At 40.2% G+C, this 27,928-nt stretch overlaps 1 protein-coding gene across 5 annotated transcripts; it reads right to left on the minus strand.

The window, feature by feature from the left end:
* Nucleotides 1-308: 308 nt before the first annotated feature.
* RAB8B (RAB8B, member RAS oncogene family) lies at nt 309-25,549 on the minus strand. Of its 5 annotated transcripts, XM_010717316.2 has the most exons (10): nt 16,362-16,494; nt 14,489-14,549; nt 13,766-13,826; nt 12,311-12,388; nt 11,181-11,270; nt 10,343-10,408; nt 8,423-8,473; nt 6,897-6,921; nt 4,367-4,439; nt 309-500 (listed from the first exon to the last, which is right to left on the minus strand). In XM_010717316.2, the coding sequence occupies exons 1-9, from the start codon at nt 16,477-16,479 to the stop codon at nt 4,390-4,392; spliced, it is 600 nt and encodes a 199-aa protein (XP_010715618.1). In that variant the 5' UTR covers nt 16,480-16,494; the 3' UTR covers nt 309-500; nt 4,367-4,389. The 5 variants fall into 5 exon arrangements, with proteins under 5 accessions (XP_010715618.1, XP_010715619.1, XP_010715617.1 ...); XM_010717317.2 differs by lacking the exon at nt 4,367-4,439; XM_010717315.3 differs by lacking the exon at nt 309-500 and having other exon boundaries at nt 2,720-4,439.
* Nucleotides 25,550-27,928: the final 2,379 nt, after the last annotated feature.

The raw sequence follows: 27,928 nt of genomic DNA on the forward strand, positions 1-27,928 counted from the left end.
CCCCCTGCTGGCGCCACGGCCCGCTGTGAGGAGAGAGCGGGGCGGCGCGCGGGCCGCGCTGGAGCGGTCAGTCATAAAATGGTGGGGGGTGGAGGCGACCGTAATGCTCCCAGTCCTGCCACGGGCTGACTGCCCCCAGCACAGCGCCTTGGGCGTCCCAGGGATGCGGCACGCCGTGCCTTCGGGCAGCAGTGCCAGGGACTTAAGTGCAAATGTAAAGTGCAGCTGAGCCCCGTATTTGCACTTTGCAAAACACACCTAACTGCCCGACTGTGGGAAACTACTTACAAAAGGTTTAAGACACGTGCTTGCCTCTTCCTTGTATTTTATTTGTGCAAAGTATAAACGTGGGTTTTACAATCATCACGCAGCAGGTGAAGCGGCTCAAAAGCATTCGGTTGCATTAGATGTGAAAAGCACGGACAGAGCTTGCTTAGGCTTCTTCGGATAACACCATCCTCCATCTAGAACACACCAGAACTAGTTAGCTGCTGTGGTGCCTGGAGGGAAAAGAGAAAAAAAGGAAAGAATAACCCCAAGGATTTAAAAACAATACTGAAAATAAATGTTCAGCTTTTCCTTTAAAAAAGGAATGTATTAACACAAGCACAAGTAAAGCATAGATGATTCACCTGGCTAAACACTCTTAAGAGATGAGCACAGTGCCAGCAGTCCAACCAAAGTCTGTACACAAAGAAGTGCTGGGCACTGTCACCAATGAGGAAGGCAGAGGCGCAGCAGTGCTCAGCCCATCTCACAATGCCAGGCATCCCCAGCAGCACAACCTGCTCCGTGCTGCTTCACAAAGGCATCCCACTGCATGGGGCATCAGGGACCCCACGGCAGCTTTTTCCAAGGAGTCAAAACCCATTCTGGAACAAGTTCAACTGTCACTAACACCGCTCAGGGCTTTGCCTGAGACCACCGCTTCACTGAGGCTCTGTGGCTACAGCTGTGCCACAGGCACTCTTGTGCAGCACTGCCAGAAGTCACTGCTGCAGCAAGGCATTCCTGTCACCTCCTCGCAGAAGATGCTTAATAAATAAGGGTGAAGAGTTCAACAATCACTGAACATTGATGGAATTTGCATTCACTTTGAAGACAACACAATAGTCATAGAATGACCAAGGTTGGGAAAGACCTCCAGGATCATCCAGTCCAACCATCTACCTACCACCAATATCCCCCCACTCAACAATGTCCCCCAGTACAACATCTAAATGTTCCTTGAACACCTCCAGGGTTGATGACTCCAGCACCTCCCTGAGCAGCCCATTTTAGTGCCTAAGCACTCTTTCAGAGAATAAATTTTTCCTAACGTCCAACCTGAACCTTCCCTTTCTAAGGAACTTTAAAAGGAATTTTAAGATCTGACATTACATTGATGACCTAGATACAGTCCAAAAAGTCTGAAAGAGCCATCAGTCAACTAACTTAGAAAGCATTATTCACAAAAAAAAGGTAGTTTACCAGACCATAAAATCGGGTTCTACACAAGTACCAGTAACTTGCCTCTGATCTATAACTATGCGAGAGCTACTTTTGTAATAACTCCTGGTTCATAGTCAAAAGACAGATCCAGGAACTGTAATAAACCACCAGTTTCATGCAGCGTTAAGTATAACTGCTATTTCCTTTTAACAAATGAAGAATGCTAATTTAAAATGCTGCTGGGGTGCAGATGCATGCCACTCATTTCTGTTCAAACTGAAAGACTCTCAGAAGTAATTTTAGTACTGCTCATTATCTATACCCAATTCAGATGAAGACAACTGAAAGATAAGGTTTAAACAGTTGTTCCTAAAGCAGCAAACTTGTCTGCCAGAAGCAGCCTGAGTACAGAAAGCAAATGCCAAAACAACAGGCGTTAACAAGAAGCTAACTCCAGCTTGCTCTTGTGGGAGGTAAAAAGACACAAAACACTATTTCAGCTAAATGCAATTTACTACAGGAACATGTAAAAAGCATAAATTTTAGAAGCTACTTGTCATCCATGGTGAAGTACTCCGCCTATAAATTCAATGGGTTGCCCAATTGGGTGTCTCAACCATTCATCTGCATTGGTCTTGAACAGACACAGCTACTCTTTCCTTCTCTAATATCATACCAATCATGACTTACAAACCACATGACTTTTGAAGTCAAAAGCTATTGATAATATAATAGCAAACATACTTCTGTCAAATCCCTCCATACACAGTGGTGAATAAGGCTCGACAAGCAATATCTAACATATGGATGATATTTGTGTCTCAGGTTATGTAGAAGTAGTAAGACCATACCATTCACCAAAAAAATAATAATAATTAAAAAGAAAATAGTCAGTTATCTCTGACTTAACAAGTGACCAAATAACTCTTACTCAAATTGCAGACTGTCTCTTACGTTATCTTTACTTCCCAAGTACCTTCTGAGCAGCACCTGTAGCTTTTCATGATACACTGACAAAACACTTCCTTATGAAACCTACAGTCACTGGAATAATATACTTAATTTCTACAAAAAGCAATCACTCCAGGAGTAAAGGACATTTCAGACGTATCTGAAGAACAGATAAGTTTAGGTGCAAACAAAACCAAACCACAGGTATTCTTGTATATCAATGAATTTACAGCTTTACACAGTCAGCTGAACTACTATCCACAACAGACATAGAAAACAGTGGAAATGCCAACCTTCTAACAACTATGTGGAATATTTCATACAAAATACTCCAAATTCTTTTCATTACGTAACTTTTATTTGAGGCATATTATTGTAAAAAAGTTCACATGGAATAATAAAACCATTAGAATTTAAAGTGTTTTTTTTGGGAGGGGATTTTTTTTTTTGTCTATACACATCAGTACACAATGATTAGGCTTACAGGTTAATCACATGACAATATCACTTTATCTGCAGGAGCTCTTCACATTACACCTTTGATCAGAGATAAAAATGTGCTTAAACACACACAGTAAAACACTTCTATTTCAAAATTAAGCAATTTCTCAAGGACTATACTCTCTAGTCTGAATTTAGTAGCTACATTGCATTAAAATAACTGTAATTGAAGTTTTATTTGCAAAAACATCTGTAAGGCCATAGGAATGCACTAGAATACTTAAATTCATCAGAAACAAGAAAAATCAGTGGAAATCCTGCTTTTGTGGAAGAGAGAAATACAAGTTTTATTTATAAGAATTTATAAGCAGTTCAGTGAATGGAGAAGAAAAAGACCTATTTATCATCACCTACAGACCAATTCTTAACAAGTTTAACGTTGCAAAATTTCAGTTACATTAACAGATAGCAAAATGACAGGGCATTTCCACAAATAACATTTATGCATTTTTACATATAATTCATGTACTTCAATCAGTATCCATTCACAATATTTTAATGCAATATGTATATTCAAGAATTCTTTCTTCACTTGTGAAAATGACTATGCCTTTTAAATGACTTCAGCAGACTGGAAAGGGGAATGCACTTACAATGGAAATAGTTTACGTAAAAAAGGGCACAAAAGAAAACAAAAAAGAAAAACCACACCTACAGGTCTGAAAATTCAACCAGTATCTTTAAGTCTGTCCCCCAAATAGAAAAGTTAGCTATGTTTCGAGTGGTTTAAGCTTTAATAATAATAATACAACTTCCAGTAAGACATTAAGTAAATAAAATATTCTAGATATACTCAACAAAAACAACTTGTGCCTGTTTTGCTGAGCACAGACTGCAAGCTAGAACTGCAATGCACTGAGACCACATTTCTTTTTAAACCATTTAGAAAAATATTGGTCAAGATGTAGTACACAGACACAGGGCAGAGAAATATTTCAAAAAACCTCAACAGCATAAACAGTGGTTTTATTCCATTAAAATCCACCAGAAACATCTCCTTCTCCTAAAAGCTTAATGGCAACTTCTGGAGCAAAACAGAAATACATTTGCTGCTTAATGAATAATTCTATGACTTTCATACTAATGAACATGAGAATACTAACTAGTTGGCTGAGGTATAGTTGAGTCCTTCAAAATTTAGGTTATATAGATTTGAGCAAAGTAGCAACGGAGACTGCACAGAACAATCATACTGGTATTAGAAAAGCCTGTAGTACCCAGCATCTGATGCCTAGGCAGAACATGTCATTTATCATCACCCACTTGCCTAAAGCAAAACATAGCTAAAAAATTCCCAGTAAAACATACAGCTGATTTGCACGCTAAGATACAGCACGGTTTCCTATGTCTGACAAGGCAGACTGTAGACAGAAAGGTCTATACTGACGAGAAGTTAGCACACTGACAAAGTGCAGCCACTCAGCCACTTAATACTGCTGGAGAACAGGGGTGGGGGCAAAACAGAGAGAAATCTGCATTTTACCTTATCCATAAGACCACATGAAATTAGAATTCTTCAGTTTCAGCAGGGGACAACAAAATTGCACTAAATTCTTCTACAAATAGAAAAAGATGAACTTTACATGAACATTAAGCAAAGTGAAATATTTACTGCATCATTTTATCATGCATAAAGTGAATTTCCTATGGTCTTACCTCACATTTATGTACAGTTTAGCACAGCTAAATGTAAGAAAATAGCAAGTTTCCCCCCGCCCCCCCAAATACAGAGCAGATACCCCAATTCACTGCTGCTTCAAGAAGCACTTCATAGACTCTCCTACTTACAGGCTCTTTCAAAGGGAAGTTCATGGAGACTACTATTGAATGTACACTTAACCACACAGCGAAGACAGGAAAAACGACACAAAGCATTCTGTAAACGGTGCCAAACACAGAACATGTCAGTTTTGGTTTGCAGACAACCCCTGAGATAAAAATCAAAGTATTACGACACCAAGTAAGTCGGAGGTAAATTACTGAAAATAAACAACATTCATAATTGGTGTCACAACACTTTCTGTACAGAAGCACTTTTTTTTTTCCCCTAAAGAAGAAAAAGAAAAAACATACAGAAAACATAACTGCTTTAGCCTGTCCAAGAAAAACATCAAGGGTAGACAACCGAGCAGTTAGGGATGCTCTGACTTTCCACTAAACCTTTGTTGCCACTACAATTTTTCTTTAAGTGCAGCAACAGAAGGTTATGAGATTCACCATCTAATTACAGTAACTATTTCTACTAAGCTACAAGTGGGGACAAGGTTCATAACACTTTAATCTTTATAGGACCAGCTACTACTGTTAGATCTTTTCAAATCAAAGGTCCTTTTATATCTAATGCTATTGGTCTGTTCACTTTCAAAGTATTTACAACAGATCCAAGATGACAAATTCAGTACCGGACACCGCGAATGAAGCAGTTATCTGCAGTAACAACCAATTCACTGTTTGCAACTTGACAACATTGTGAAGCAAAAGCAAGCAAGTCAGAGACATTACTCTGACAATGACAGAATCCACCTATCCCCTAATAACAAACATGCTGGACACAAACTTGTAGTTAAAGCTTACAATGGTCCAAGTTTGGCACATCAACAGAACTAGAGCACCTATTTTACTTGCTCATCGAGGAAAAATTTTAGTAGACAATAAAAAAAGTAGTAGGAACAAAGACTATGTTATACAATGCTCAGTTGAGTAAAAAAGGCAACTAAGTTTCAACTCTGCTTCTAACAGTCTAGGTCACTGTACCAGTTTTTAATGAAAAAAAAAAAAAAGTTGTACTGCTTGAGCAGACCAATGAGGGCTTCATACATTCATCATCAACTGCATAACCAATATTACGTTCCAGCCCGAGTGTGACCCTTTATGTAGTGCCAGAGCTTGATGAACTTCAGCAACCACACAGGAAGCTGACTTTTGGACACCTTTCTGACAAGGGCTGATGCTCACAGACATTAACAGACCATCTTTATCATTAAAATAGAAATCAAAGTCACCGTTAGAGCAGTCATTCTGAGCAAGTGAATCCACAAAGTGGTTACTCAAAACTCATGCGTTCAGATTCCATAAGCCACTTAAGTGATAGCAATGAGGCCAATTTGTGATGATCTCAACTCCGGAGTGTACTTCCTCATAAAAACAAAGAAAAGGTGCAGACAGTTTGAGCTAACAAATGGAAGTTAAGTGAGGAAAGACACAGCGTTTATTAAAATTACCGAAAGGTGCATCTGTGAAATCAGACAGTGACTGGCAATTCAGAACACAACTTTTCTATATCTGGTAAAGAAAGAAAAGCAACATACTACATTCAGAATAAAAGCCATTGCTTCTGCATGAACAGATTTGTGCATCTATGAGACAGAACTCATACAAGTTGTTAAATGTCAATTGTTAGAGTAATTCTCATCACTAGAGTGTTAACACCCACAATGCAGTCATGGCTGTAAGTACACAGCAAAGAAAATAATGGAAGTGACTTAATCTGTCCTCCGGCTGTTCTGCTTTAAAATAAATTTGTTTAAAAATGAAAGAAAAAAATCTGCACAAATCTGTTAAGAATCTTACTTACAAGTGAAACTGTGCAAATACAAATGTAAGATTGTGCTGTAACAGGCAGTAAGAGGCTAATATGGATGTGCAAAGTTAAAAGAAACATAGCAGCTTTTGCAACAGGCAATAAAACAGAAAGTAAAAAAGGAAAACAAGTTAACTCTTGCATTTGTGTCTCCACTTCATAGCTTCCACATTTGAGAAAGAGGAGCCTGACAGAACAATAGGCTTAGTGAGCAAAATCCACTTGATATTTTGTGTATTGCAGTCTACGTTCAATGGAGCTCTCAGCAGCAGCTTGGTGGTATTATTTCTGAGGCTTTGTGACCCTGTGCTTTCAAAGAAGCAGAAAAGGTTCTAAGTGTGCTGCAGTCTATTGTTAAAAGTTCATCAAAGTAGCGTGCATCGAAAGAAGCTGCTCTTCTTAGATCGATTTTCTGTTATTTTTACCGGCCCACCTGCCCCCGATGAACTGCTGTCATTCTGAAAAAGAAAAGATTATCAACGTCATGAAATGCATCAATTAAAACTGATTTTAGCTTAAATAATTTCCCCACTACATCTCCCTCTTGCAAAATGATAACTGGAGGAATGGTTTGTTACAGCCTGAGCTCCTCAATTATCCAGGCTCTGTTAATTACTTCATAGAACTGCTTATCTTTAAAAGAAACATTTGTCCAATGGTCCAAATCTCAAGTATTAGCTCAGTGAGCGACTACAAAATTTGACATTCAATGAAGTAAGGAACATAGTGCTACAAGGACAAAGAACACACCAGTTTCAGGCTGCTCAGTGGTAACGTTCACAGAAAATAAAGAACAATTTCAAGCAAATATGCATTTGTATTTTAGTGACTGCTTTTAAACAGAGAACATGAATACACTTAAGATCAGCTTGAGTTCTAGCATCTGTGCTAGTTTACAGCATAACCATGAAATCCACTGCTCTTTTAACAGGAAATAAACTTTTGCTTAATGGAATTTGCATCACCAAATCCTTGTTCACTGGTAATGGCAGCTCCTATGACTGCATTAGTGAATTTGTATATCTAAGTGACTGCAAATCAGCCTAAGAAATTAACAATCAAATATGGCACCTACTAAATCTCGCTCTCTTCTGTGACAGGTAAATTAGGTAAATATAGTCTGCTATTATCCTTTAGAGTAAACGAACAACTAACTGTAAGAGTAACAATGCTTTCCAGATACAATGCAATGTGCAGTTAAGAATTGCTTCACTACATCAAAGCTGCATGTTATCTTATGACTTAAGAAAGGATTAAGGATTATGATTATGTCACAGAAACACTAGTTGAAAAGGTCGCTGATCATCTGCTCCTGCCTCTCACTCAAGGCAGAACTATGACTAACATTAGATCAGGCCAACTAGATGAACTACTTGTCTAGATGAATTTTGGAAACTTTCAAAAACCCTCTTCAGAACCTATTCCAGAGCTACACAACCCTCATGATGACTTCCCCTCCCCCCGAATGCCCAATCTAAAGCTCCCAAGCACCAGTTTGTGGTCACTGTTATATTAGCTGGCACTAGCCAGGAAAGTCACGACGACCTTTGTAAAATGCTCCTCAGATAGTTGTAGACAGCCTTCCCTTCAACATGCTAAGAAAGCCCAGGTCATTAAACCTTTCCTATGGATCTTGTGCTCTTAAGCTCCCTACCAGATGAAATGTCCTAGTAGCTCTGTGCTGGATGCTCACTTGTTCTCCAGCTAACATCCTAGGGAATCAAGATGCTAAAAACTAGAGTGTGTGTTTCAGCAGCAGCTTTGCAGCCCAGTTTCTCCTAGCATAGCTGAGCACAATGTTCTTCCCCATTCCCCATTTTCCCCCTACCTGTTCACTCAAATGTGATGTAGAACCCACTGCAATCACCAGAAACTTTTGGACAGGGCTACTACTAGCAAGCCAGTTATTTTAACAGTAATTTCAGTGTATCTACTTTGTATGCCACTGGAAATACAAACCATTTTTCTGTTGAGCTTTGTCATGATGTCCCGTGCAAGTGTGAAAAAAGCCTGGTGAGGAGAAAAAAATAAGATTAGAGGAATCAGTCAACAGAGACATTAAAAGATACATTAGGAGTAGTCAGACGTGCAAACATTCTGTAAGCAACACAGCACTTGGAGTTGCAAGGCACAGGGTACAAAAGCTGCTTATTTAACACTGCAATGAGCATTCTTTCAAAGAAAAAAAAATAGTTTTAGTTTCTATCTTTCTCAACTTTGAAGCACGCAAACAACTTTCCCAACTGCCTACTTCTTGGACAAAAAACATCTGTTGAATAGAAGGCTACATACATTAACTGTTTTTTTTTTTTTTGCCAAACTGTACAGCACATTGCAACTGGAAATGTACGTAAAGTTTTGAGGCTGGTAAACCTGTGAGTTCACATCAAAATTAGCTTTCTTTCTGTCATTCAAATCTCTCACTCCTGGGCTGCCTATAGCCCTTCTTTATGCTTACAACATTGCTTAACAAAAAATAAAAGAAATCACTCCGGCCACTCTGGCAAATCTCAGCATCTCAGACTTGAACATACAAGGGAGCAGAGAAAGTTCTGCAGCAGAAATGCTGCAGTTCTCCCAAACTGATAAAAAGTAAGACTTCAGTGTACCTGGACATATCAACACTCTAAATACATTGCAGATCGGAGAAACTGTAAACCTTTACTCTCTCACTGTGTTCTGAATACATCCAAGGACAAAAGCACTTAATGCAAACAAATCATCGCCAATAAAATAAACTAGCTTACTTGTAATACTGTTGTGATCACAAGTGTTTAATTCCCCACTAGTTTCAACTTCTGGTGGAAATGAAACTAAGTGGTTACTTGCTGAATATCTACACCAATTGCATCTATTTATTCTTTCTTCACAACTCATGTAACAATTTTTAAAAGTACTTATAGTCAAGTAGTTTGGGATAGGCACGAACTAATTTAATAGCCTAGAAAAGCGAAAATGAAGTTGCAGGGCATGTCATGAAATGTAAGTCTACCTTCCAAATGGATTAACCAAGGTATGTGCTTTGTATTAGGAGACTGTTGCTATCCACCATCAGTATTAGTTGCTAATACTCACATTTCTACTGACTGCCAGAAGAATCATTATGATTCTGAAAATCAGGTCCAGCACTCTTCCTGATGCAGCACAATGCCTCCAATCTGAATGAATAAATCTCAACGTATCTGCCTTTTGATATCATAATATTTTCCTGTTCACATTTTTCGTGAAGTTAACATCCTCACACAACACTCCCTGAGATGATAATAGTGATTCATGGTAAAATATATTTGACTTGAGCTACTCTACTTTCCCAGTTTATTTCCTAATGCTCTCCCAAATATGGAGCTGGTGTTTTTAGCATGGAATTTGTTTGCAAGAAAACAGACTGCAGGTCTATAGACTGAGTAGTATTAGTTTTTTTCCTCCACTAACATCAGTTTATGGCAGTCTATGCTGATGTTTGCAAGAAAAACTTCAGTCTCATCTTCATAGCATGCTCAGTAGTAACCTGAAGACTCTTTGGTACAGCACCATGTTGTTCTGAAAATAAAGAATCTCAAAGGCAATTTCCTCCACAGACCTTGGTTTTAGAATTCTACCTATTTCTGGTCCAAGAGCACTTGCAATTGAAATTTAAAGCAACTGTTTGTTACAATAATAGCACTCTGTTAACAATCCATTTAAAAACAATGCCAGATATTACCATAAAACAAGAAACACTAGGTTTTACAATAGCTTTCTAAATAGAACAAGATTGGTAAGCCAGGAGCCAGGTGTGACTTCATGTCCCAGATCAGAAACAGTAAGTCCATTAGTTACCAATCATGCAACATGCCTCCACAGGAATATTGACAAAACCCATTTAAGCATAAACCTTACCTCTTCCACATTTATGCTGGATTTTGCACTTGTCTCCAAAAATTTGATTCCATAATCAATTGCTAACTGAAAGAGAGATTAAAGTTTTTCAGTCGTTTTGAAGATCCTTTGCAAATGAGTATTTTACCTAAGTTCATAATACAACAGGTGTTACAGACAGCAGCAGGCTTTGCAAACAAACAAAGCTTTATTTCTACTTTTCTTTTAATAAAGCACTGAAGTTACTGGACAAACAGAAAAATGTTAAAACAGGCCGTATCTCCATGTAAATTCAAACCCCTCAAAAAGATTAACTGCTCACAAAGGACTTAAGTCTTAAGACCCAAAACCACAGAATTAAAATCTTCACTGCTATGTGCATGTTGAACAGATAACTACACAAAACCATCCTCTAAGTTGTGTTACTAACCATTATGCTATTTCAGCTGCATACATGGTGGTGTTTATTGCATAGTACTCTTATATTCTAGTTTAGAATAGCATTCTGTTCTTATTGAACTGATTAGTTTAGTCCTAGTACCTATGAGAAGGGCCAGTAACCACCACACTGAACGGCTAAACTACGTACATAGCTTTTTATTGAGACTTACAAGACTTCATGCTATAGCAAAGCTCAGCATTCTTTACAGATTCTTCTTCTCACGTCAAGGATAACTTTAAATTTATTCAAACTCAAACACAGACTTTTACAAACAAGCCGAACTTATAACATCTTATATCAAAAACGTCTAAAACGAGAGGTGTGAGATGTGCTCTCATGTGCCTAAAAGCAAGCAATATCTTACAGTCAGAATACTAATAAAAGCTGGCTTCTGAATGAAGTCAGCATAAAGCTTACCTTTTCCCCCTTTTCTTTGGAGACTTGTCTCTTCTCATTCATGTCACATTTGTTACCCAGGATCATTCGCTCTACATCTGAAGAGGCATGCTGAAGGGAGCAAAAGATGTCACCTCTTAGAAAGAAAGAGCACCGTGATTTCAAAGAAATCCGTGTGTCAAACCCATCCACAAATGGGCACTATGTAAAAGATAACTAAGGGCAAGGCATTACTGAGAAAGGTAATGACTTTTGAAACAGGCAATCTAATACTGAAATAATGAAATAGCTTTGAATAAAGATTCCTACATTCAATCTACTTATAATAACAAGTTATATGTAACATTACACAGGGATTGAGGTATTATTACATACTACATTTGCATTTTTAAAATAGATTATTAATAAATGATTAAAAAAAAGAGAAGTTCAGTGAAAACATTTCTAGACCAGTCAATATTGGGTCAAATTGATCATTAATACAATAAACTTGCTTATTTAAAGAATAATACTAAAGAAAAGCCTATGGATTTATTTTTTAGGGGGAGGAGTGGTGGTACACAACACATATACAGAAAAAAAAAACACCAAAAAACAAAGAACAAGAAAACAGATTCTGTTACGTAACTACAGCTTCAATAAAGCTAGGGCTTCTCCTCTAACTTCATAATTATCTCATTCTAATTGACAGCATGTCCTGTTAAATAATTTACAATGGTTAAGCTTTCTTTCTGCTAGACCAAATGAAAAGGATAAAAGTCTTTAATTCTACAAACACAAAAGCAACTGAAACTAGACAGATCTGTCATCATCTCAGTGCAAAGAAGGAGCAAGATTTCAAAGGTGTACAGCCTTTCCATACACAAACCCAAAAGCAAGAGAGAGCAGCACAAGTCATAGCAAGATCAGTTTTGAAACACTTCACTATTACTTATTAAACCTCGGTTTTCAAGCATCCACACCTACAGGAAGGAGACAATATTCTTCACACTGGTAATCAGTTTTGTTCAGTGCATAGTCTAACTTGGTCATAAATATATTGGCTGCTATCTGAAGGTAAATTATTATTTTACTATTATTTTTCCCTATGAAATCTTAAGGTAGAATGATTAAGTAGTATTTTCCAAAGCCTCCTTTTACAAAGCACCTACCTCTTCAATGTTTCTTATCCAGTTTTTTATGTTGTCAAAAGACTTTTCATTTGTTATGTCATACACCAGCATAATTCCCTAAATGAAATTAAGAAAATCTAGTTAGATGAGCTAATAATATTGGTTGACTTCTGATGTATGCCGTTTGATTGCACTTACAAGAAATTTGACATAGGACTTACATACTTACAAACAATAATAGTTTTCAAAGCATTATGCATTTGCTCACCCCAAAATATTACTATTTAACATCTCATGGCACCATTAGATAGATCAAACACACTACTAACAGGAAGTTTTGAATTACTGGCTCATAGTCAGGAATAATTCACAATCTCTACTACAACAGCAACCAGGATTGTTGATGTCAAGTTTAGAAGCAGCCTCTCTAAGCAGAATGATAAACCTGTGAGACCTGTGAGTCTGCTGGGGATAGCAGATTCTTTCAAGAAAGATCACCTCAGGTGTTCCCACAAAAGCTTTAGCTCTTTCAGGCAGTTATGCATATGAACTAACACAACAAACCGCAGAGCCTGTGAAACCACACAACAGCTGCACAGAGGACAGACTGCCAGGCTTATCTCCATTTCTCACTGTGCACCCAGTCACTCTACATAAGACAAGAAAAAGCAGCCCTGGACTGGGAATGGGAAGAAGACCACACCACTGCCAACTATTTTTAAGTGCAAAAATGCTCAATGAGAGCTACAAGCAACATCTTTACCATTTGTGTTCCTTGACAGCAGAGTTACCTGGACCCACAGCCAGCCTATGGACAGATCCATTCATGGAAGGTGCTAAGAACACATCGTAGCAGCACGGCTAGCTAGCAGCAAGTTTAAATTAAGAGTGACTGGACCTAAAATCATGGACCTAGGGTACCTCAAATCATGACATTAAGAGCCATTATACATAGTTGTAACAAGAACCGTGAAGACAGCTATTTGACTTCAAGTCTTTCTTAATGGAGGCAAAAAACCCATTCATTTTACAGGTGATTGTATTTCTAGTCCAGATTCTGTGTTCTCAGCTGACGGTAATGAAAAGCAGAAGAGAAAAATCAACTCAGTAAAAGAGATTATTGGAATTAAAGTCATTTACTACTTATTCTTCAAATATTTCAAATGTATAAAAGGGTTCGTTGCATTATTAAGCCATCTAATTCAAGCTTGGCAACTTTGCTTCTTTCTGCAATCCACACAAATGGTAACTATATTAAAAAAAAGACTCTGAGTTTTACCACACAAAAAAAACAAAAACAAAAACAAAAAAACAACTATGACTAGACAATGTATCAGCAAGTAACAAAAAACTAAGCAGAACAAGAAAAACACTTCATTCCCCAGGGCACAAGTGACAACTACTCTGTTCTCCACTAGGAGAATTACAGGATGCAATTTCAGACCAGCAGAACAGTTACACTAGCTGTACATAAATTTCATGAAGGGCACTCACCATGGCTCCTCTGTAGTAAGCTGTTGTGATTGTGCGGAACCTCTCCTGGCCTGCTGTATCCCTAAAATTCAAAGAAAGCAGATATTTCATCGAGATATGCTTTTTTCTTTATGCTTTTCTGCACTTAGAGCTCTTTTTAAAACAGAATAACAACGTTTTTATATTCATTAATTAAGGAAAATACCACCTAGAAGCAATGTCTGTTTCTTCAGCCCTCAACATCATCTTCACTTCCAAGCTGTCATACTTAAAATCAGTGATTACAGCAGCACCTTAATGTGACATAAAAGCATTTTCATGCAAGCACTGAGACCTCAGCATTACACAGCCTTTCCTAGTATTAACAAAGGTAGCTCTGATGCATACGATTCCTGAATTAAATAAATTAAAACACGCAGCAGGAGAATCACAGAATCATAGAATCTTTTGAGTTGGAAGTGACCTTTAAAGATCGTCTAGTCCAACTCCCCTGCCATGAACAGGGACAACCACAGCAAGATCAGGTTGCTCAGAGCCTGACCCAGCCTGACCTTGCATATCTTCAGGGATGGGGCATCCACCCAACCTGTGCCAGTGCCTCACTGCTCTCAGTGTAAAAAGTTTCTTCCTTATGTCCCATTCAGATCTCCCCTCTTTTAGTTTGCAACAGTTTCCCCTTGTCCTGTCACAATCCTGCTCAATGATAATTCAGAACTCACTGAAAAGTTACTTTGGAGTACTTACCATATCTGCAGTTTGATTTTCTTCCCATCTAACTCTATGGTTCTGATCTTAAAGTCAATTCCTGCCAGAGAAACATGAATTTTGTGGTAAATGAAAAGGAAGTGCTCCATTTCCTTTGTACAATTTGTTAAATACAAACTTAAAAAAATAATTATCCTAAAGTTGTCATTTCTACCATGCACTACAAAACCTGAAATACATAAAAGCTTCCAGCTGCACCTGCAGTATTAAGAATAAATTCTTCTGCACAATGGAAATATTACTAAACTCAGATTCACTGGTAGAATCAATGAAGGTTATGGGAAGATCCATTCTTTTTTTCCACCCTTTTTTCCACCAATAAGGTGAATATGTACGTGTCTCAACTTCTGATTAATCCCTACAGTTCAAGCCCATTCCCTCAGACCTCTGCTGGCTCTGAGAAAAAAATTACATGTATGACCTTTATGTCGCTTTCCAGAAGTGGCATCTGCTCAAAAAATCTTACATTTAATGCACACTGCTCAGACACTGCAGGAGAGGAAACTATATAGTTACTGACATGACTGAAGTAGACCAAGAATGTCATCTAGAAATAACTAACATTTTTCCGGAAAGCTTCAAAAGTTACCAAGAGAATACTTCCCTCCTTTGACCCCTTACTCTTCCATCTGGTATCCATCCACTCAGTGATCCTTCTGAAGATCGAGTTTTAAATGGGGGAAAAGAAGAACCAAACGGCTTTATGACCCAAAGCCAACATCTCCGAACAGACCAGTGCTTTCACCAGGCTATTGCAGATTTAGCATATCTAAACCTTCACTATAACATAGCTTAAACCAAGATTGCTCAGGTCCCACAGGGGGCTGCCTGATCCTTCAATCCCAGACACCTTCCCTCCCTCCCCTGGTTAATCCAATGTGAAGTTGATAACCTGTTTGTCCTTCACTAGATCTTAAACAATTACTTGATAGTTAGTCACAGTCTGTAAAAGACACTTGAAATGAGAAAATGAGAAAATGAGAAAAAAGAAGAGGGGACCACCCCTTCTTTTTTCTCATTTTCTCATTTCTCATCTGAAATTTAAATGACAATTATCAAGAGTGTCTTCAGCAGGAAAGTGCTGTTCTAGCTTTATTAATTTAACCATAGCTTAAACAGGAAGCACTGGAAATAAGCCACGAGATTATTATTTTCATACACTACAAAGTGACACAATGAAATACAGACATTCATTACGTTCTTGACTTTCATTCTTCTCACATACAATATTAATATTTTAATATACTGAAAACACTGAGTTTCAGCTGCTTAATATTGATGTGCTACATGCTTAGAACACATCAGCAGAAACACACATCATATCAGCACTTCTACCACTGTACAAAATTAACTGCCTTGATTTAAAATGCTGAGATTATCGTTACAATCCTAATTTCCCAAGACTCACAAATGGATTTACAGACAAACAGATCTTTTCATTAACCTACATTCTGCCAAAGCTAAGAACAGTGCCTACTTAAAAACCAAACCAAACCAATCCCACAAACCCTTCTTGTTGGCAAGGGAAGTTTGGAAGGTGTTACCATTGTTTCTATTATCTGTCAATAGCATTTTGTATCTACCTTGCCATAAACATTTTTTCCCTAACCAGGTACAACATCTGCTGACATCACACTTCACTGTGTTTGTATCTGAGAATGAATCATCTTGGCTCTTTATTTTCTCCCCAGAAGTTACAGAAGCACAGTTTACTTTTTCAGTAGAGGAGACTGTATTGTGGACAACAGTAAGTCAAAGCAATTTTAAAAGCTTTTTGTGTGCCTAGGCCTGAAGTTAACTGTCAGGACTACAGTTTGGAGGCTACGATGGCTAAAGATAATTCTGTGCTCACCATAAATTACCAAATCTAAGACACAGCAGTAGGAGACTCCAGCAGAGATGGCATCCTGAGCACGAGCCTGCACTGCAGGTTGGAGCCCTGTGCTGACTGCTTTGCTGCAGTTACTCATTTCCCTTACAGTACCAGGATTCCCAAAACAAGACGTGCACAAAAAACAGCTTCTCAGAAATCAAACTTTCTAGTAGGAACTTCCCCAAAATTCACCTTGAATAAAGACGAAGCTAAAAGAAAAGCAAAAGGGGAAATCCATAAACATCTGCCACAAGACAACCAAGTTTAACAAACGCGACTGCGACTTTTGAGAAGCTAAAACTGGTGCTGCAAACTGGTGCTGCTTTTGTTCTTTTTCTTCAGCAACAGGAAGCGGTGAGCTGCAAACCTTCGGAGCAGGAGCCCAGTGAGATGTGCTACCACTTCCCGCTGAGCACAGCCTGTGGCTGCTGAGCACTGCTCTGCTTACCGAGCTGCATTTATGGCACTTCACACACCTGAATGACCACAGCATTTCAAAAGTCATTACTGGCAGAATTTCCTACCTTGGTGAATTCTTTGTTTGCACATAATTGGGCAGTGGCATATAAAAACTTGAAGAGATATATAATAAAAAGCCATTCATGAATCCAGAAGTTTGATTGCAAAAGATCAAGATCAAAAACTTGCAGTTCTAAAATGCAACATGCAATGCTCTCCTGTCCAGAAGGGTGAAAGAGCCCTGCAGCACTGGGATGCCCACCTGAAATTATGTTCTAGATGTTTTTAAGGAGATATAGACCTAGATTTATTTTTATAACGCAAGGGCAAACAGGATAATTACTTGTAATGGCCAATGTAGAGCTGGCACATGGCAAAGTCTGACAGCAGACTCCTTATTTCAACCACCAGGGCAGATTTTATCCATGATTAAGTTACAACGCAATTGTGTGACAACAGTAAATATATAGGACTGAACAACATCACAGATTCAGAGGTTCCTTCTCCATGTTTAGTAGCGGTATTTTTCTGCTATCAACATGTATGATGCAATTCTTCCAAGAACTGAACAAGCACTTGAGCAGCAGGGCTGAAATGGTTCCTTTTGCTACTGTGGGGTCTGGAGCAGTAGCTCAGGCACTCCAGTTCTCCCCTCAGCTGTGACCCTCACCAGTCAGAGCTGGGATGTCTGTTTTCAGTGCTAGGCCCGCACCACAACACTTCCCTGCAACACACCACTGCTTAGACAGACAGGTTTTGTTTTGTGCTCCAACACAAGCAAACCTAAATAGAGGATTCTGGCTGGAGCCAGTACATCAGTACAGCAGCTCCAGCTGCAGGGAAAGGTTTCTCCACTCTTTACTGTGCCTACAACAAAGGCCGTGGAAGGGTCTTGTTCTTCAACCATACAAGTGGTTAAAAAACTCACAAATCCTTAGTATTTCTCTGTATGACAGTTATCCAGTATATTAATTTCACTCTTCATGTAGTTCAACAGCGGTTTGCAGCAGCTGGACCTCACCAGTGAGAAAGCTGTGGATCAGTTGGCAGTTCTGGTTGACCTCAACACAAGTTAAATTAATAAGTTTCCTATTTCACTAAGTCCATAGGGTGCATACAATTACAACAACATGCTTATTTTGGGTGTATTTGTAGTAAGAGATCAACCATGAAATTTAAACCTCTCAGGATGTGAATTAAGTGTCAATCTCTGATTGCATATAGTAGCTGTGTATCTACAACCGGGCAGTATTTCTCCAACTCTAGCCAAGCAATATGCAATTCATGTTAAAAAAAAAAAGTATTAGACCTCAATGTCCTAATATTTTAAATGGTTTAGGTTTTATTTTTAATACATAAGCCAAAGGAATTTGTAGAAAAAAAGGCAATTAAACATCCAGAATTAGCAAAGCAGCAGTGAAAAACATGAATGCCTGGCTTGCTTGCTCAAGTCTCATTTTCATACCTGTCTGTCAAAGAACATAGAAGATGCATCACACTATCAGATCTCATTTAAGACACTAAAGACTATTTTGCTTGAGCTGCACATAACTAAAACCCCACCATCTTAAGTGAGAACCCTCCACTCTTTTAAATCTTACCTTATTCTCCTGAAGCAAGAGTGGAAGAAGCAAAAATTTTAAAGGGAAAGAATGGTTTTTCCCATGGCTGTGGCACTTATCACCAATGGACACTGATCACAATCAAAGTGAGTTCATCACAAGGCAGGAAAGGAGGAAGGTACAAACCCTCCTTATCCATCTTGAGCAATACAGCAACAGAATGACTGGAATCTCCACAGCAACTTTCAAGCTGAGCTTGCTCCAACTGCACTGCACTGCTCCCTCCTATCACACTGTACTGATTTGTGGAGTTGTGGGAGTCGGTTCTTTTCGCTTCCAATGGGCAGAACTGCATACAAAGACAATTTTGCAATTTAATGGCAAGATGCAACATGCAGCTCTTCCAGACAGACAAAAGGAAAGGAAACTTTTTCCTGCAGTTGCTCAGAGTAAGGCTGAACTAAAAACCACTTCAAAATGAGCATGATGACTTGGAACCTACCAATAGAAAGAGGAAATGAGAAGAGGCAGATGGCTGAAAATCAACACACTTTACATTCAGCTTGTTGAATACTTCAGGCTTTTGGTTCTTGTGAACAAACAGTGATTAAATCACAAAGTCCAAAGTAGAAAGCTGTAGGAAATAGCTCCCAGCAGGGATGGCTGCTCCCAGCAGTAGGATTCATAGGTTTGGGATCAAATGAGTTATTTTCTTTAGTTTTTTTGTTTGTTGTTCATTCCTCCCCAGCCCCTGAGACTCTTTATGGTGCTCCATTATTTATCTATTGTTGTAGATTCAACCAGTACACTGACGCCTCAGAAAGCTGGTTTCACATTCCATCTTTCTTGAGGCATTTCCAGTAATCCTAGGAAACGACCGAGGAAGAAACAAGATCAGACTATGAAAAGCAGGGCGGGGAACACTTGCAACATAGCAGCGTCATAGAGCATAATGCTGAAGAACAAAGTCTAGTCACTTTGAACTTGAACTTCTGGCTTTAGTCCCTAACAACATCTGCACTGCATTTTCAGATGATCTCAGCAATTTCTATCGCTTTGTTAATTCAAGATGCAGCCGTCTTTTATTGCCATCACTGAAAATGCAGATTAACATCAGGCACTGGTGCAGTGCCTGACCAGGGTGAAGGTCAGTGTTTTTGAAAAGTTGTAAGACTAATTTATTTTAGAATTACAGAGAAGTGTAACCAGTTTTATTCATCCTTTTACAACTTACAGAGGACAAAACTATACTCAGTTCCTTCTGAGCAGCCTGTGAGAACAAAGAAAGGGCGTCCAAACTGTGGGCAGCACAGGCTGCTTAGGGTTAGCTGGCCTTTCATCAGCTTATTCCTCACCCCTGCAAATAACATATTTTTCCTACACAAAGATAACAGAGTAGTGACTTGCACCTTTAAATATATTAATAGACTAAAGATCATAAAGGAAACTTTAACCACTACACTGATAAACAAATACAAGTGGCAGAAGGAGGCAAGGCGATGAAGAACGTAGGTGCCACACACATATAGCACACAGTGGTTTCCTGCTCTCCAGCATTTAAAACTTATTACCAAGATGCAACCAATCTCTGTAAAATTTAGCAAACTGCAGCTTCCTCCAGCACATACCTCCTCAGCTGCACCACAGCTACCAACCAGCTTCCTTTAAGACAAATTACTTGCTATTAAAAAAAAAAGCAACAGGACATTCAGAATACAACTGGCAACTAATAGAATTAGACCTGGTACATGTTGGGACAGCTCAGCAGCCTATGGTGTACACTGACTGTCACAGTGAGAATGAAGCCCAGTGGTCTGCAGCCAGCGCTGCAGCAGTGCTCCTATGGGCTCAGCTGCCACTATGGCACATTGAAAGGCTTTGGTGTGAATGCTTAAATATCTGCAGGTCAACTTCTCATAATTTTTACAGAGTGCTTTGAATCACATGGTTTTAAACACCAAAAAAACTTGGTCCAGCTTTACAGATCATTTGGTAACAGCAGCAATGAATTTCCTTCTACTGCTCCGAGTATAATTACACCTCCAGAACTTCAAATGGCTGGGTCTAGGGAGTTTTATCAAATCGAGCCCCCATCTATTACTCATGCAATGGAAAATAAACAGCACTTGGTGGTAACTCAGTTTTATCTAAAATGGTTCTGACACAGATTAAAGTTGCCCTACAATACAGACAGCAAATTTTGTTTATTTTAAGGATTATTTATAGACTGACTAAGGGGAATTCACTAACTGAGCTGCTTTGAGAACATATTTCTTTCAAATCAACACGCAACTGAGAGCAGCAAATATTTAAACCCTCTCCACAAGACTTGATCTGCGACCACAGCCTTCCAGGCAGCCGAAGCTAAGGCAGGTGCTGCCATCCAGTAGTGGTGACTGAGCTCTTCCCTGTTTGGGTCAGGTCAGTTTTCATTTGGGTGAATTCCATAATTCAGCTTATCACCATCAGATGGCACACCTTAGCGAAAAGGTTGGCACAGCCACAGCTCACCTATGAGCAGGAGCCCACAGATTCCACAGGACCAACCAGGAAATGAAAGCCCTGAGCTCACAGGACCAAAAGGCAGCTGGCAGGTAGCTCCCAAGTATGCCAGCATGGACCTCACCAAGGCTATCACCTGGGCAGCGGGTGTGTTGGTAGATGCAAAAACACAAGTCTTCTTGAACCAAGGCTACCCTGAACTAATAACCTATCAGCCAGAAGTGCTTGTTTCATCCAAAAATTGGTATTTTAAGCACTGAAGAGACTGGGAAAAAAAACCAACAAAACTTATTGAAGAAAACGTTACACAATCAATGCTAGCTTTGCCACTGTGATTTAAAGGTCACTGCTCATTACTGATGTGCTGTTTCAGATGCGATGGTGAGAACAGGTCAGGAAAGGTGAGGTCTGCTTTGGTTCGGTAACTTCAGGTCCAGGTGGAACCACATGACTGTGCAGTCAAGAACTGAGATGCTATTTCTTTTTAAAAAAGCCTCCTGAAGTTGAAGGGCTCCCACTCAATCTGAACATCTGTTCTGACCCGGTTACTCAGAAGGAAGAAATAACAACTTCTGGGACCACACTGCTCCACGCTTACAATAAAGGAGCTGCCAGGAGAAAAACTATCGTGCAGTGTTGCAGAATTCAAGATGTAAAGAAGCAAGTCATTATCACTTAAGAAACCTTTATAGTGCACAAACAGTGCCCTGTGCACCTCCCATCCCTGCAGTGCATACCACACTGCTCACACAGACCCTGCCAGCTGCAGGCCTGAGACATATGAGCCGATGAGACAGAAGAGCTGATGGGAACAGTCAATCTGTACAGCTTCATATTGCTGTATCCAACACCCATCCTGCCCAGCACCCCCTTGAGAGACTGAGGGTTATCGAGATGCAATCAGAGACCAGAGGAGAGACAAACTGGATAATGGCAGGCAGTCAGTATAAATTACAAATCAGTGCTATACAGTAAAAAGCAATTTGGGAAGGTGAGCAATACCCCAGGAATAGCCCGCTCATGAATTAAATGGGTAATACTTCACAGAGCAGAAACTTGCCACACTCTGCAGGTCTATAAGGACTCCAGGACAAAAAAAATACATCTCGTGTGGGAATTATCAGCAACACAAAGAGAAAAACAGAGGGAGAAGTGGGGGAAGCATTCAGTTCACAGCTCTGTTACCAATGCTCTAGCTGAAAAGATTTTAGTTATGTGCAAAGATGAAATTGTCTCATTCAGTAAGAAATGTATTCCGTAAGACTGACTATCTAGTGAAGAACTTTTGGTTAAAGTCTGAAATACGGTCATGTTTTAGAAGAGAGCACGTGAAGTTCCTAACAAAGCAACACACAGCAAGCCAAAAGGCTAAGCAGAAAGTTTAAAGTTACAGAACTTATTTTTGAAGATGGCTCTCTTAACAGATTTTGGAAACTTCTTACAAGAGGTTTTTTTAAACTCATGTTTTCATGTGGGATTAAGTACATGGGGATTTTTCTGCTAGGGAAGTGAAGGACATGGGGGAAGAAGGTCTGTTTTATTTAACTGCCTACATGAATAAGAAAATAAGCCTTATTTGAAAGACTCTTACTACCTAAACCACCAGGCAAAACCACATAACTTACTAATCAGGGCCATACTCATTTTTTTGATGTTTGCTTTTCATTTATTCAAGGTTCTGTTAATGGCCACTTCACCTTCTTTTCCCATATTGGATGTTCACAGTACTTCTGCTAAGCCAGAGAAGTTTTCCAGCCAGTGGTTACTGTGACTTTCTGCTTTCTTCCACCCTGGGCTGGACACAGATGCCTCACTTCATCTTTCATCCCATCAGACGTCTCACCATACACACAACAAACTGTGTCAGTAAAGGAGAGCTCTTTCTCTCTGGCAGATGAAAGAAAGGAAGGCTTTGCACGGTGTGCATAGCAGCTGGTGGCAGTGTATGTGCTCCCAGGCTGGCAGTCAGCTGGGTTTCACCCATTTTCTAAGTTCAAACTGCATTTCCCAAGAAGCAAGACTTGGTGCCCAGCTCCAGTTAGTGTCCCACCTGCTCTGCACATTCTTACACACTGCCATCCATACACAAGAACACAACCAACGTTTTCTATCAGTTTTATTCTGCGGTGTCCAAAGCAGCAGGTTTGTAGAACAGAACAAAACTAGGATCAAACTTGCTCAACTGCCTGTTCTCCTGAGCAGAAGTCCTCTACGACATGCACTATTCGGCTGCCTTTAATGAAGTGTCTACAGTATGTACATGTACAGCCTACATTTCGGAGGAAAGCTCGCTGTAAACCACAAGATTAAACTGACACCAGTTACAACTGTTGGAGAAAAGCCTTTAGAGGTACTAAGCTAACACCCAGCTGGAACAGGAAGTTGCTAGCTTGAGTTCTGACTTGCATGCAACTGAATGCCTCTGGAGCAACCCTGGTTGTACAAAACCTTTAAGCAGAGTGAGCACATTCAAGTTACTCGATTCATTCACATTAGGAAAGGAACAGATCCACTGTACTGATCTATGGTCACTTTAACGGAGTGGGTATTCAAACTACAACATAGTAAGATCAACAGTGGTATCAGTGGAAATCAGGTATCTGTTAGCAATTAAATCCTAGCACATGAAATAAAGCTTCATGATAAATACTGCATGCACTCTTCATCACCTATTATGAATTCAAGTTAAATTTGGGAAGGAGTCAGGACAAGACATTCTTCTAAAAGGATGCCCTAATGCAGATGGACTAAAAAAAAAAAATCCCAAAGAAAAGCTCTGAGCCCTCAGCACTTCTCTCAAAGCTTGCACCAAACGACACAAGTTCCTACACTCGTTCAGTGCTGGTCTGTATTCTTAACTCCACGTTCAAACCACGCCACAAAGCAGCTCTAAGCTGCCCTGCTGCCACTCAAATAACCAGATAACACATAACCAAGACAGCTCCATCTGCCAATTAAGTAGAGGCATAAAACAGTTAAGACATCTGTCACATTGCTTCACAGTAACATGAAGCAAGAAAGCTGAAGAAGTGTTTTTAATAAAAACCAAGCCATTCCACTCGTATTGGCCCTCTGCAGAGTATGAAAGAGTGGCACAATCTCATCAGCAGATGAAAACCAAAGTTTAAGCTGACTTGTTAGCAGCTATCAGATGTACAGTCAGAAGAGATGCTAACTGGAATATTTTTAACCTAAGCTGTCTCCAACTGCAGTGCTTCTGATTATCAGGGTAACATCTCACAGACCACCACCACTGTGCTCTAAAAACCAAGCCATGCATCCAGTTTCAGATTTGCCTCCAAAGTGCTGCCTGTCTGCACTCCACTGCAGGCTCCAATTCCTTCTCACACAGGTCCCAAGCACTGCAAGACTTGCACACGCACTTCCATCTACAGTGCAGCACCACTCGGGTCACTCACACTGGTCTCACTTCACAATCTCCCTTACAATTCCCTAATTATAACTACCATTAATAAAGTACCACCTACAGCTCCTCCCTGACTTCTCTTTGATGATCTATCATCATGTTTTCTTCTGCACTCCCGCCACCTGAAGAAGCCCAGAAAAGACAAAATGAATGAGAACAGCAGGTACCAAAGAGGGGGAAGAAGGCAATCATCACCACAAGAATAATAATAATAATCCAGCACCGCAACCACCCTCTTTGTCTATCATACATTATTTCCAGGGGAGAGCAGAAAGATTCAAAGAGGCACAGTTTGACTTGAGCACGCTAAAACAATTTCCGCTGCACATTACAGAGATTTCACTGCAAAAGGGAAGTTGATAATTCTGCTTGTTCAGAGGATTTCCATCAAAGTATTATAAGGTCAGCACACACGTGCTCAGCTGCTGGAGCCCTGTCCTATTTTGCAAGATGAAGGCCATGGAAAAGTCACTTCTGTAAAACCAACAAGTCAGTGCACTGAGAGTTGAAACATCTCCTACGGGCAACTTCCTGCCAAATGCTGATATCATCTTGGATTAAAAAGTAAGCACAGCATCTTGTTTCAGTCAGCAACCCCTTGTGCAAAGTCAGAAAAGCTATCAGCTAAGAGATACGACTTCACTCCCAGAGAAAACAGCTTAAACAAGAAGTTGAAAGGGACGCAAAGGATAGACCTTATTATTTGGAATGATAAACCCAATCCAGTTTTACCAGCCAGCACTCCTTAAACAGCAAGTTGGGATATGCAGAGACTTCTAAATTAACGCTCCTTCTTCTCATGCACCACACTGAAAATACTAACAAAATTCATGCCAGATACTCCAAGATAAAGTTTTGCTTTAGGTGGTGATCAAGTACAAAAAATAGCTGACAACTGCTCTTTATTTTCCATGCAGAACTGTGCGAAAGCAGAAGTTTCCACTCAGGAAGCAAACTAAACAACATAACCTTACATAACATGTTTCCAGTGGAGGTGGCTTCATCCCATGTTAACGGCGAGATGCTGATCCTCACCGGGGAGCGCAGCACCCTTACAACTTGTCAATTCTTTTAGAGGGTTTCCAAACAGTTACAAAGCCCTGTGTAAAAATACACAAAGCTGCTGACCACAGACAAAGCCCCATCAGCGCAGAGTAACACAAAGGATCACCTGAGAAAGAGACCAGTGGTTCACTTCTCATACTGATGGCACAGTCTGCTAGCCGTGTTGGTTACCCAAAGTTCTCAAGACAAGGAGACACTCTCGAGCCACGAGGCACTTTAAAACAAAAAGGACCAATATATTACAATAAATATATGTGCACTGCACTCATATCCTACTCCTCATGCAACGATTGGCCACAGGGCACCAGGCTGGAAGCCCTTACTATCTGAAACCACGCAGCCTTCATTACACCACTAACAATTCTGAGTAGCAAAGTCAAGGGGACCATTTGCAAACCTCCAAGCAATGTACAAGCATTTAGCCTGAAAGGTTTGCTTTGCATGACTGCAGAAGAGAAGAGAATCGGCAAAACATGTTGTTCAGAACAACACAAGCACGCCAAGCAAAAACAGAGTAACTACAGTTCATCTCTGTAACAAACACTGAACCTAAGTTATTCAAATATTCCAAAGTAAAACAGCATTTCCATTTTTCTCTGTGAAAGAAGTTTCCATTGCTCTTGTAACTGAAGCTAGTAAACAACAATAAGAACAAATACATTTTCAAGACATTTGGTGCTTAGATGTTTTGCAGGCCCTTCCATCATAACACTGCTTTGGTACAATACAAGACAGAAGACAACCACAAGTTGAACACCACACAGATAAGAGAAGCCTCTGACTGCCTCACCTCTCACAGACAGTGCTGAGGTGGAAGGCAGATCCAAAACACCTCACACGTATGCTGCCGTCTCAGACCTCCAAAGTTAAAGGAAGTCCGGCCCTGCCAGGAGCAACATGGGTCAGGAAAGGAAGGAGGGCACCTCTGCCAGCAGACAATCAGTGCGTACTCATCAAAATCATTGTGAGCTGAACGTGCATCTTCACAGGAAGTCCCATCCACTTTTTGGAGAAGCGACAAACCCCATAGCCTGGTGGCTTCCATCACAGTGAGAAGCAGTGTGCTTAGTTCTGAACGCTGATCTGGGGACCTCAGAGTTTCAACCAGCAGGAGCATCACCTCCCCGCAGCTCCCTCCACATCACAGCAGCCTGTGCTCTATTCGCCAAGGAATAAACTCAGAACCGTTACAGACAGATTTCCCTGAAGCACATCAGATGTTATGAGCCGTGACGGTAAAACCAAGTGGCTCTGACCAGCCTGCACGAACTCACTGTCCCCACTCTGAATAAAGAAAAAGCATCTATGAGAACACGCAGATTAGATCTACATGACTGAACCAAAAGTGATACAGGCTACCCATGAGGAATACAGAAAGGGAAAAAAAAAAAAAAAGACTTTTATTTAAGCATGCAAGCACTTTGTCTGAACAGTTTCACTATTTCCTGCATTGCCAACTCTCCTCCTGGTAGGTGCTTTGCTAAAAAGCAACAGGACAGCAAACAGTACGAACAGGAAAATGCAACTGAAATGAAGTGACATTTACCACCTGCGGAACCAGAAGTACATCTCAATTTCCAACTTTCTTAAAATTATTATTGCTAATAACAGGACCCTCGTAAAAGCAAATATTCATGAAGAAGAGAACAGACCCTACATAACTGAGTAAGTTAGGAAACAAAGAATCACATTTGCAGTCCTTGAGACATTGAAGTGAATCTGGGAGACAAAAAAAGAATCACACCAAGAAGCAAAGCTCCACCAAGATGCATGGAGAACACCATTTATGTCAGCCATCTCTTCCCATGTATGAGAAGTATGACACTGCTGTAGGCTTTTTTGGAATCCTGCACAGTACTCATTAAGGTTTAAGACTTCACATCTACCACACAGAGCCAAGTGCCTTTCCAGGTAAGCTGCTGCTCAATCTCTGCTGGCTGCCGTTATGGAACGGGGCTGCAAAGAGCAGGCAGGGAGAAACAAGAAGCCACGTGTTGCTTCAGCTCCGTGTCTCCATTTCCTTACTGCAAGAAGAGTCCACTCCTTATCGCAGTGTTACTCTTCAATTGCAGCAGCGTCGCAGTGCTGAACACTCACACACTCTGCTGCAATTCACCCCTTCCTTCCCAGAAGAGGAAGCTCGGTTTTATTCCCAAAAGCAATCCCAGCTACGAGCAGCTCAGCCAACTCTTGAGCTCCATCTGAGATCTCAATGCAGCATTACCTCCGAGAGGAACTTCAACATTCTGCTTACGTTTGTTTGAGCAAAAAGTCCTTTAGAGCGGCAGCGCCTGACACCTCACCAAAGCAAATCGGTCGAGCTTCAGAAAGCACCCTCCGTTTTTGGCAGGGAGCTGCCTCTGCACGCTCTCCGGCATTCGGGGCCTTCCTCTACGTTCTGGAAACTCGCACACAAACCCCAAACGCTCCGCAGCGACACAACGGCTCACAGCCCGCTCGCTCCGCGATCCCGTTACCGCAGCGCCGCGTTCCGTCCCCGGGCCGCCCTTCCCACGGACCGCAACTCCCCC

This window comes from Meleagris gallopavo, chromosome 12 (assembly GCF_000146605.3).
Source record: "Meleagris gallopavo isolate NT-WF06-2002-E0010 breed Aviagen turkey brand Nicholas breeding stock chromosome 12, Turkey_5.1, whole genome shotgun sequence".
Classification (NCBI taxonomy): Eukaryota; Metazoa; Chordata; class Aves; order Galliformes; family Phasianidae; genus Meleagris; species Meleagris gallopavo.

Coding starts and splice junctions, on each gene's coding strand:
- RAB8B (XM_010717314.3), bottom strand. CDS start 16,479: ATGAGTAACTGCAGCAAAGCAGTCAGCACAGGGCTCCAACCTGCAGTG. Junction 14,550..16,361: donor CTTAGATTTGGTAATTTATG/GTGAGCACAGAA, acceptor TTTCTCTGGCAG/GAATTGACTTTAAGATCAGA. Junction 10,409..11,180: donor CCAAAGAAAAGGGGGAAAAG/GTAAGCTTTATG, acceptor TCTCTCTTTCAG/TTAGCAATTGATTATGGAAT.